The sequence below is a fragment of the Lynx rufus genome, unplaced genomic scaffold, assembly GCF_022079265.1.
Source record: "Lynx rufus isolate CCGP_SWC_20201006 ecotype Redwood Valley unplaced genomic scaffold, mLynRuf1.p SCAF_9, whole genome shotgun sequence".
Taxonomy (NCBI): domain Eukaryota; kingdom Metazoa; phylum Chordata; class Mammalia; order Carnivora; family Felidae; genus Lynx; species Lynx rufus.
Genome location: NW_025814897.1, coordinates 6,180,729 through 6,192,881, shown reverse-complemented (window position 1 = coordinate 6,192,881; position 12,153 = coordinate 6,180,729). Strand labels below are relative to the sequence as shown.

The 12,153-nt window shown below is 36.4% G+C and overlaps 1 protein-coding gene across 1 annotated transcript in view; it reads left to right on the top strand.

Annotated features, from left to right (window-relative positions):
* The window catches only part of CWF19L2 (CWF19 like cell cycle control factor 2), a 150,671-nt gene that overhangs the window by 40,667 nt on the left and 97,851 nt on the right, over positions 1–12,153 (top strand). Inside the window, exon 8 of the mRNA XM_047070451.1 lies at positions 9,029–9,690. Coding sequence (XP_046926407.1) covers positions 9,029–9,690 — 662 coding nt within the window. The remainder of the gene's footprint in view (positions 1–9,028; positions 9,691–12,153) is intronic.

The following is a 12,153-nucleotide window of genomic DNA, read 5'->3' as shown; positions in this document are numbered from 1 at the left end:
ACCATAAGGGACTCTTAAAAACTGAGAATAAACTGAGGGTTGATGGGGGTGGGGGGAAGGGGAGGATGGGTGATGGGCACTGAGGAGGGCACCTTTTGGGATGAGCACTGGGTGTTGTATGGAAACCAATTTGACAATAAATTTCATATTAAAAAAACATTGCTTGTTAAATTTCGATGTATCCATTTTTATAGATTTCTTTCCTGTTTTTTATATACTTTTAAAATAGTTTTATAAAAGTAGGCTCATAGAATACATTCTGGGTTTTTTTATGTACTAATAGAGGCATAGTTGGATGTCAGTAAATACGCATTTTAATGACCTTAATATTTTAATATATATTTGTATGGATTTGCCATGTATTTATTTACTTAATGATGGAGTGACATTCTTATTTTATTTTCCCCTGTTAAATAATATTGTACTCATCATCTTTGTTTAATGCATTTTGTAAACTCACCAGGTTACTTTCTTAAGATGAATTACTAAAACCAAAATTGTTATTTGAAGGATAGGGATACTTAAAATGAGTTGTATATTAACACATTTCTCTACAGAAAGGATCAAACAAATTATATTTTCATTACAATGACTCTTATCACATGATTTTGTTAGTCTTCATAGTGTGCTACTGTGGTAAGCAGATTTTTTTTTTCTTTTATTTTTGCTTACTAATGCACTGGAATGTTTTTCCATATTTTTTTGGTCATTTGTATTTTTTTTTTAAATGTTTATTTATTTTGAGAGAGAGGGTGCATGAGAGTACGCATAGAACTAGGGAAGGGCCAGAGTGAGAGGGAGAGGGGATCCCACATTGCAGAGCCTGATGTGGGGCTCAAACTCAGGACTGTGAGCTCATGACCTGGGCTGAAATTAAGAGCTAGGTGCTCAAGTGACTCAGCCCCCCCCGGGCGTGTTGGCCATTTGTATTTTTAAGTGAATGGATTGTTGATGACATTTACCCATTTTCCCTTTGGGATATTGATTGCTCTAAGATCTTTTAATCTGTTGTAAATTTTTCTCTCAGTTTCATGTTTAGTTTTTACTTTGTTTATATTTGCTATGGGTAGGTTTTGAACATTTTTACCTAACAAAATCCATCAGGTTTTTCTTTCATCACTTAATATTCTTGCTATAATTTACTGAAAGGCTTTTGTCACCCAAAAAATCATAAAAATTTATGTCTGTATTTACTTTGAGTACTTGCTCAATATTTTTTAGGGTATCTTTCATCTTTTTGGAATATATATATATATATATATATATATATTTGTGAATGTTGTAAAGTAGGTTTCTAACTTTATGTCTTCAGATAGTCATTTATAATATATTGAATAAGTTTTCCCACTACTTTGAAATGACACGTTTATTATATATTAGTTTGTCTTTTATAAAATGAGTCTATTTTACTGTCAAACCTATTCTGTTGATTTTTCTGCTGTTTCCTGGAATTAGTATCCTACTCTTATAATTACTGTTGTTTTCAGTAACTCATGCAGATAGTAAATGATTAGTGAACACCTACTGTGTGGCAAGGTCAGTCTTTTTTGTATTAGTCATTAAAAAATTAGCTCTTCATTCTTACACATTTTTCGGTTGTTGTTAAATGTAAAAAAATTGTTAAAAAAATATAGAAATTGTTTTGTCAAGTTCAAGCTCAACTGAAACATTTTCCCAAAATTTATCATAAACTTACATATCTTTTTGGAATTTTGATTTGAATTTAACTAAATTTAAATTTAACTAAATCAGGGATGATTAATATCTTTATAATGTTGAATCATCCTAAAATATTGGACATTTATTCAAATTTTCATTTATGTTCTTCAGTAAATTTCTCTGTGTAATTACTATGCATGTGTCCTTAAGGTTTAAAAATCTTTTTTTCTATTTTATATTGAATCTTTTTTCCTTTGTGGGTTCAGACTTGCTGTTGGTGCTAGAAGGCCATTATTCTAAACTCTCGTCATTAAATCTAATTTTTTAAATTGGGTCATCTGGAAAGATAGTTATATACAAATGATTTCTTTGCTTTATCCCCTCACTATTAATGATGTTTGATCTTTTTTGTCTTCTCAAAATAGAATTTCAGAACTTTGATAGAAGCCCTGGAAGCTAGTTCTCTTGTTTTTCCGTGTAAATGCTAGCTTCTTGCATTTAAGATGAAAATTACCATCTTTAGAAAGTATCCTTGCATTCAGAGTTTAGTAGATAGTAGAGGTATTCTTTTGTTTCCTTTTTTAAAATTATAAATGGGTATCTTAATTTTTATGAAATAACTGTTGTGATGTCCTTTGAGATGATAGGATTTTTTTTCTTTCGGTTGATAATGAGATGAATTGTGTTAATACATTTCCTAATGTTAGACTGCTCTTGCATTCTTTGAATGACTCCTATTTGATCATGGCATTTCCTTTAATATACTACTAAATTAAATTTGTTAATATCTTATTTTGAACTTATATCTTCACTTACATATGTAATGGCCTTCAGTTTTCTTCGTATGTTATTTTTATTAAATTTTGATAGGGTTATTATAAGTTTATTATTTGAATTGTGAAGTTTGTTATAATTTCTGAATGCTTTAGAACAGTAAAAACATTGGCTTTGTAGTCAAATAGTCCTTAATTTCAATATTCGTTTTCTTCCTCTTTTGGTGTGTGGCCTTAGCTTCCTTTTCTCCCCGTTACAAAAACACCTCTATTAAATAGCAACCTCGTAGGATTCTTGTGAGCATTAATAATAATTTGGGTCCTTTTCATGTGCCAAACACTGTTGAAGTGCTTCATGTATAATTAATTAATTTAATACCACAACAGTTCTATTATTCTTATTTTGCAAATGAGGAAACTGAGGCAGACAGAAGCTAAATAACTTAACCAAGATTAGATGGTTAATCAGTAGATTTGAACCTAGGTATTGTCTCCTAAAACTCATTTAAATGATGTAAAATAGGTAATATAATGAGAATTGGATAAATTGTGGTAATTGGTGTTTTTTGTATCATTACCATACTTTATTGACTCTAAGAAGCCACTAATAGTAGATACACCGTTATTTCATGTATCAATAAGAAAGTAAAAAGCTGCCTTTAAGGCAATGTTTTCATTATGAAACTACCCTCCCTCCTGCCCCAACCCCCTCCGCTGCCATCATTTCTGTTCTGTTCATATTGTTACTTGATTTAAGAAACATGTCAAATCTATAATTTTAAATAATTAAAAAAATGAAACATTAGGTATTATCTCTGCCTAGGCTAAGATAATAATTTTACCATATTTTGATCCCCCATCTCACCTCTCAGACTTGGTTAAAATAATTTGAAAAAAAAATTTTAAGTTTTAAATTTCAGTTTGTTAACATATTGTGTAATATTAGTTTCAGGTGTACAATGTAGTGATTTAGCCCTTTCAGACATCACTCTGTGCTCATCACAGCAAGTGCTCTCCTTAATCCCCATCACCTGTTTCCCCATCACCCCACCTACCTCCCCTCTGGTACCCATCAGTGTGTTCAGTATAGTTGAGAGTCTGGTTCTTGGTCTGCCTCATTTTCTCTCTCTCTCTCTCTTTTTTTTTTTTTTTGCCCCATTTGCTTGTTGGTTTTGTTTCTTAAATTCCACATATCAGTGAAATCATATAGTGTTTATCTTTCTCTGACCGACTTATTTCACTTAGCATAATATTCTTTAGCTCCACCCATGTTGTTGCAAATTGCAAGATTTCTTTCTTTTTTATGGCTGAGTAATACTCCATTGTGTGTATACCACATCTTCTTCCTCCATTCATCAGTCAACGGATACTTGGGCTGTTTTCATAATTTGGCTATTATCGATAATGATGCAATACACATCAGGGTGCATGTATCCCTTTGAATCTGTATTTTTGTATTCTTTGGGTAAATTCCTAGTGGTGTGATTGCTGGATCGTAGAGTAGTTCTATTTTTAACTTTTTAAGGAACCTTTGTTTTCCACAGTGGCTGCACCAATTTGTATTCCTACTAACAGTGCAAGAGAGTTTCCCTTCCTCTGTCTTCTCACCAATACCTGTTGTTTCTTGTGTTGTTGATTTTCGCCATTCTGATAGATAATAATGTAATATCTCATTGTAGCTTTGATTTGCTTTTCCCTGATGATCAGTGATGTTGAGCATCTTTTCGTGTGCTTGTTGGCCATCTGGATGTCTTCTTTGGAAAGATGTCTGTTCAGGTCTTCTGCCCATTTCTTAATTGGATTATTCATTTTTTTAGGTGTTTTGTTTTTTTTTTTAATTTAAAGTTTGTTTATTTTGAAAGAGAGAGAGAATGAGCAGGGGAGGGACAGAGAGAGGGCCGGGGGTGGGGAGGACAGAGGATCAGAAGTGGGCTCTGTGCTGACAGCAGAGAGCCTAATGTGAGGCTTGAACTCATGCATTGTAAGATCACGACCTGAGCTGAAGTTGGATGCTTAACCAACTAAACCACCCAGGTGCCCTGAGTTTTATAAATTTTTTTTAATATATTTTGGATACTAATCTTTTAGCTGATATGTCATTTGCAAGTAATTTCTCCCATTCTGTAAGCTGTCTTTTAGTTTTGTTGATTGTTTCCTTTGCTATGCAGAAAGTTTTTATTTTGATGTAGTCCCAATAGTTCATTTTTGCTTTTATTTCCCTTGCCTCAGGAGACATATCTAGTAAGAAATTAATGGGGCAATGTCAAAGAAGTTCCTGTCTGTCTTCTCTTCTAGGATTTTTATGGTTTCATGTGTCACATGTAGGTTTATTCCATTTTGAGTTTGTCTTTTTGTGTATAGTGTAAGAAAGTGGTCCAGGATCAACCGTTTGCTTATAGCTGACCAATTTTCCCAACACCATTTGTTGAAGAGACTATCTTTTTTGCATTGGATATTTTTCTCTGCTTTGATTGAAGATTAATTGACCATATAGTTGTGGGTTCATTTCCAGGTTTTCTATCCTGTTGTAGTGATCTATGTGTCTATTTTTGTGCCAGTACCATACTGGTTTGATCACTGTAGCTTTGTCATATAACTTGAATTCCAGAATTATGATGCCTACAGCTTTGCTTTTGTTTTTCAGGATTGCTTTGCCTATTTTGGATCTTTTGTGATTCCATACAAATTTTACAATTGTTTGTTCTAGCTCTGTGAAAAATGCTGTTGGTGTTTTGATAGGGATTGAATTAAATGTGTAGATCGCTGGGAGGTATAGACATTTTAAAAGTGTTCTTCCAATCCATGGGCAGGGAATGTCTCTCCATTTTTTTGTGTCATCTTTCCATTTCTTTCATCAGTGCTTTTCATAGTAGAGGTCCTTCATATCTTTGGTTAGGTTTATTCCTAGGTATCTTACTGTTTTTGGTATAGTTGTGAGTGGGATTGATTACTTAATATCTCTTACTGCTGCTTTATTATTGATGTATAGAAATGCAACAGATTTCCTTATGTTCATTTTGTGTCCTGCAGCTTTGCTGAATTTGCGTTTCAGTTCTAGCAGTTTTTTGGTGGGTTTTCAATATATAGTTTCTTGTCATGTGCAAGTAGCAAAAGTTTGACTTTTTCCTTGCCAATTTGGATGCCTTTTCTTTTTGTTGTCTAATTCCTGAGGCTAGGACTTCAGGTACTATGTTAAATAACAGTGGTGAGAGTGGACATTCCTGTCTTGTTCCTGACCATAGAGGAAAAATTCTCAGTTTTACCATTGAGGATGATATTAGCTGTGGTTTTTTCACAGATGGCCTTTATTATGATGAGGTATGTTCCCTGTAAATGTACTTTGTTGAGGGTTTTTATCATGAATGGATGTTGTACTTTGTCAGATGCTTTTTTGAATCTGTTGGAATGATCATACAGTTCTTTTCCTCTCTCTTACTGATATTATCACATTGATTGATTTGCAAATATTGAACCACCCTTGCAGTCCAGGAATAAATCCCATTTGGTCGTGGTGAATGATTCTGTTAATGTACTATTGGAAGTGGTTTGCTGGTATTTTTTTTTTTTTTTTTATTTACATCCAAGTTAGGTAGCATATAGTGCAACAATGATTTCAGTAGTAGATTCCTTAATGCCCCTTACCCATTTAACCCATCACTCCTCCCACAACTCCTCCAGCAACCCTCTGTTTGTTCTCTATATTTAAGAGTCTCCTATGTTTTGACCCCCTCCCTGTTTTTATATTATTTTTGCTTCCCTTAGGTTCATCTGTTTTGTATCTAAAATTCCTCATGTGAGTGAAGTCTTATGATATTTGTCTTTCTCTGACTAATTTTGCTTGGCATAATATCCTCTAGTCCCATCCACATAGTTGCAAATGACAAGATTTCATTCTTTTTGATTGCCAAGTAATACTCCATTGTATATGTATACATCTTCTTCTCCATTCATCTGTTGATGGACATTTGGGCTCTTTCCATACTTTGGCTGTTGTCGATAGTGCTGCTATAAACATTGGGATGCATGTGCCCCTTCAAAACAGCACACCTGTATCCCTTGGATAAATAAATACCTAGTAGTGTAATTGCTGGGTTGTAGGGTAGTTCTATTTTTAATTTTTTGAGGAACCTCCATACTGTTTTTCAGAGTGGCTGCACCAGTTTGCATTCCCAGCAGCAGTGCAAAAGACATCCTTTTTTTCCGCATCCTCACCAACATCTGTTGTTGCCTGAGTTGTTAACGTTAGCCATTCTGACAAGGTGATGTGGTATCTCATTGTAGTTTTGATTTATATTTCCCTGATGATGAATGATGTTGAGCATTTTTTCATGTGTCGGTTGGCCATCTGGATGTCTCTTTGGAAAAGTGTCTATTCATGTCTTTTGCCCATTTCTTCACTGGATTATTTGTTTTTTGGGTGTTGAGTTTGATAAGTTCTTTATAGATTTTGGATACTAACCCTTTATCTGATATGTCGTTGGCAAATATCTTCTCCCATTCTATTGGTTTCCTTTTGTTTTGCTGATTAGTTCCTTTGCTGTGCAGAAGGTTTTTATTTTGATGAGGTCCCAATAGTTCATTTTTGCTTTTAATTCCCTTGCCTCTGGAGACGTGTTGAGTAAGAAGTTGCTGTGACTGAGGTCAAAGAGGTTTTTTCCTGCTTTCTTCTCGAGGATTTTGATGGCTTCCTGTCTTCCATTTAGGTCTTTCATCCATTTTGAGTTTATTTTTGTGTATGGTGTTAGAAAGTGGTCCAGGTTCATTCTTCTGCATGTCACTGTCCAGTGTTCCCAGCACCACTTGCTGAAGAGACTGTCTTTATTCCATTGGATACTCTTCCCTGCTTTGTCAAAGAGTAGTTGGCCATACATTTGTGGGTCCGTTTCTGGGTTCTCTATTCTGTTCCATTGATCTGAGTGTCTGTTCTTGTGCCAGTACCATACTGTCTTGATGATTACTGCTTTGTAATACAGCTCGAAGTCCGTGATTGTGATGCCTCCAGCTTTGGTATTCTTTTTCAGGATTGCTTTGGCTATTTGGGGTCTTTTCTGGTTCCATGCAAATTTTGGGATTGTTTGTTCTAGCTCTGTGAAGAATGCTGGTGTTGTTTTGATAGGGATTGTTGGTTTGCTAGTATTGTATTGGGAATTTTTGCATCTGTGTTCATCAGGGATATTGGCCTGTAGTTCTCTTATTTGGTGTTGCCTTTATCTGGATTTGGTATCATGGTAATGTTGGCCTCATAGAATGAATTTGGAAGTTTTCCTTCCATTTTTTTTTTTTAATTTTTTAACGTTTATTTCTGAGACAGAGAGACACAGCATGAACGGGGGAGGGTCAGAGAGAGAGGGAGACACAGAATCTGAAACAGGCTCCAGGCTCTGAGCTGTCAGCACAGAGCCTGATGCGGGGCTTGAACTCATGGACCGCGAGATCATGACCTGAGCCGAAGTCGACGCTTAACTGACTGAGCCACCCAGGCACTCCTGGATAAGCCCTTCATATGTGGAAATTAGCTCGGGAAATTTTCTTATATTATTCTTATTACTGATATTATTGTTATATTGTTAATACTTTGCTCTATTTTTGCTCTTTCCTTCTGGAAGTACCCATGTATGCATATTAGATTCTCTAGAGTTAATTGTCCTTGTCTTTTTTCCTTATAACTTACATTTATTTACCATCTTTTCTTAAGTAGACATTATTCCCAGACTAGTGTGGAGTTCACTAATTTGGATGTTTTCTTTTCTTTTGTTCACTATATATATATATGCATATTTTTGGACATGTAGTTTTCATTTACAAGTTTGTCTTGTTCTTGGACTGTTCTTTTTTCATGAGAATCTGTTTTGTTTTAGTAATGTTGTGACCTCTTGAATCTCACTGACAGTAGGAATTAATTTTTCATAAATGATATCTTCGCTGTTTTCTGTATTATATTTTGTTTTAGTGCTGGGCAGTTGGTCTAAGTGGCCCCACATTTGAGTTCTTATATTTTTTTCATTGTTTGGTAAATTTTTGTTGAGTAATCATATTTTTTTTAAGCATTTATCTTAGGATGATATATTAGTTTGTTAGGACTGCCATAACAAAGTTCCACAGACCAGGTGGTTTAAACAACAGAAATTTATTTTCTCACAGTTCAGGAAAATTGAAGTCCAAGGTTAAGGTGTTACAATGTTTGGTTTCTTCTGGAGCATCTCTTTTTGGCTTATAAATGGCTGCCTTCTCTATGTCCTCACATGGTATTTTCTCTTTGTGTACTTATCTACTATATCTCTTTGTATTTCCATATTTCTTCTTATAAGAACATCCATCAGGTTGAAATAGGGCCCAACTGAACTTCAAGCCCCTGTCTGTAGATGCTGTCATGTTCTGAGGTACCAGAGGTTAGGGCTTCAACATATGAGTTGGGAGAGAGCACACTTAAGCCCTTATCGGGTAGAATGATTGTATGGGTTCTTTCTTCTCTCCTTTATTGGGTTTTTCTGCATTGTGCCATATGATGGTGTATCACAGCACAATGGCAAATGGGGGTACGAGTCATTGAACCTTTCTTAATTTCAGATATCTTGTTTACTTTCTCTCCTTTGTAGTCAATGGAATTATTTCAGTCGAAATTAGAAGAAGCTGAAAAAACTGCATCCACAAAAGAAGAGTGTAAACGAGAACAGTGGAGGAGACCAACATGTTCAGATAAAGCACAAAGTAGTCAAGAAAGTAGAAAATCAGACTTGGTAAAAGATAATAAAAGTTCCAGGGATAGATATAGTTCAACAAGTATTACAAACAGTGTCAATAAAGAAAAGTCTAGTGGTGATGAAAAAGATAATAGGTCGGGGTCTTCAGAAACGTATAGAAGACAATCCAATCCGAGCCAAAATCAAGAGTTTTCTTCTCTTGGAAATTTGAAACCTAAATTTTTAAGACCCTCTGATGATGAAGAACTGTCATTTCATAGCAGGGGCAGAAATTTTGACCCAACTAGTTCATCTTCAGTACCGGTCACTCAGGATTCTGTGCATCGTGGTTTTCGAAAACCCACAGAAAACAGTGAAGAAAGTTCATCGTCATGGAGCCAATCTGGTAGGAGAGAAGGAGACAGGAAACATTCAAATCAACGGTCAGTGGACACCCGTGGCAGTGTCGGCGGTGGGCACATTTCTGAAGACACAAGAGAAAAATCACGGGACGAAAGCTTGAGAGGTGATTCTGTGAAGAAAGAGCATGTGCAGGACGCAAAGTCTTCCTCTGCTGGGTATTCTGTTATTTGTTTATTAAGCTGTTAAATGTTAAATATCAGAAGATTCAAAGAAATTGAGCCGTATTTTTAAGAAATCAGTTATTAATGAGATGATCTGTTTCTTAAATTTTGTGGAAGAGATAAGATTTGCCCATTTAACAAATCAGTAGTTTTGTTTTATGGGTTGCATTTATTTCATTTCACGGTTTCATTTAATAAATGGAAGAACTCAGTAGCTATATTAGCTCAAAATCTGTTGCTTTTTTGCACATTAAAATATTAAATGAGTTAATAATCCTTTGAAATGGATATGCCACAGGAGGTATTTTGGTAGATTGTGCTCCTGCTGCCATAATTGCTTTCAAAGGAAACCACTTAATTGTAAAGCGTAATCATGATTGTAAATATGGCATGCCTGTCTGGAGGTAGCCCACATATGAAGTGAAAAAGATATACAAAAGATCCTGTAGAGGAAAGCATGAATTAATGGACTGTTTTGCAGACAAAGAAATAATCCACTTTGGACAGTTGACTGGTTTTAAAGATAATGTTAGAGTTTTAAAAGGGTGCCTGGGTGGCTTAGTTGGCTGAGCGTACAAATCTTGACTTCTGCTTAGGTCATAATCCCAGGGTCATGAGATTAAGCCCCACGTTGGCCTCTGTGCTGAGTGTGGAGCCTGCTTAAGATTCTCTCCCTCCCTCCCTCCCTCCCTCTCTCTCCCTCCCTCCCTCCCTCCCTCTCTCCCTACCTCCCTCCTCCCTCCTCCCTCCCACCCTGCCCATCCCCTGCCTGCATGTGCGCACCCATGCTTTCTCTCAAAAGAAAAAAAAGGGAAATATAGGTAGGTTAGTGGTTGTACCTGTAGTAATTAGGCATAACACTCACTGGTGTTACTATTCTTGCACCTCTTGTACTTATATACAGAGCTGAGTCAGTAGAACAGGAAACCCAGGTTGAGTGGGATCAAACCTAGGAAAAATTGACTTAGCTATAGAGTTGGTTGTATTGGAAATAGCCATAAGTGGGGAAAAAAGTGTCCAAAGAGTAATGAGTAGCTTAGAATGATCATTAAAATATGTTTTAAAATACCACCAAATGAATAGGACCCTCAAGGAAGAGGTTTTAGGAAATAATAGAAATCACTGGTGGCAGTTGTAGGTATAAACGTTGTGGTTTGGGGTCATGAGTATGGCAAATCATTTTTCTTAATCCCATCTGAAGCTGTGGATTATAAAGCACCATGTGCAGCTTTCAGTGGGAGGAAGCTGGCAAAACCTGGACTGAGTGATGGGAGCCCCAGTCAGATGGGCTCTGGTTCAAGGCAGGGTTTTGTTCCCAGGAAACCAAAGGAGAAATCTGGTTGTACTGACTGGATAAACAGGACAGGGATTAGAGAATGTCTTATGCTGTCTACATATATAATTGTCCAGGCTTTGCTCCACCTACTCTGGAAGGTAACTGTTTCTAGTCCCCAGCTGCTGGCACTAGGAGACTCCTACTTTTTTTTTTTCAATATATGAAGTTTATTGTCAAATTGGTTTCTATACAACACCCAGTGCTCATCCCAAAAGGTGCCCTCCTCAATAACCATCACCCACCCTCCCCTCCCTCCACCCCCCATCAACCCTCAGTTTGTTCTCAGTTTTTAGGAGTCTCTTATGCTTTGGCTCTCTCCCACTCTAACCTCTTTTTTTTTTTCCTTCCCCTCCCCCATGGGTTTCTGTTAAGTTTCTCAGGATCCACATAAGAGTGAAACCATATGGTATCTGTCTTTCTCTGTATGGCTTATTTCATTTAGCATCACACTCTCCAGTTCCATCCACGTTGCTACAAAGGGCCATATTTCGTTCTTTCTCATTGCCACGTAACTCCATTGTGTATATAAACCACAATTTTTTTTATCCATTCATCAGTTGATGGACATTTAGGCTCTTTCCATCATTTGGCTATTGTTGAGAGTGCTGCTATAAACATTGGGGGTACAAGTGCCCCTATGCATCAGTACTCCTGTATCCCTTGGGTAAATTCCTAGCAGTGCTATTGCTGGGTCATAGGGTAGGTCTATTTTTAATTTTCTGAGGAACCTCCACACTGTTTTCCAGAGTGGCTGCACCAATTTGCATTCCCACCAACAGTGCAAGAGGGTTCCCGTTTCTCCACATCCTCTCCAGCATCTATAGTCTCCTGATTTGTTCATTTTAGCCACGCTGACTGGCGTGAGGTGATATCTGAGTGTGGTTTTGATTTGTATTTCCCTGATGAGGAGTGATGTTGAGCATCTTTTCATGTGCCTGTTGGCCGGCCATCCGGATGTCTTCTTTAGAGAAGTGTCTATTCATGTTTTCTGCCCATTTCTTCACTGGGTTATTTGTTTTTCGGGTGTGGAGTTTGGTGAGCTCTTTATAGATTTTGGATACTAGCCCTTTGTCTGATATGTCATTTGCAAATATCTTTTCCCATTCTGTTGGTTGCCTTTT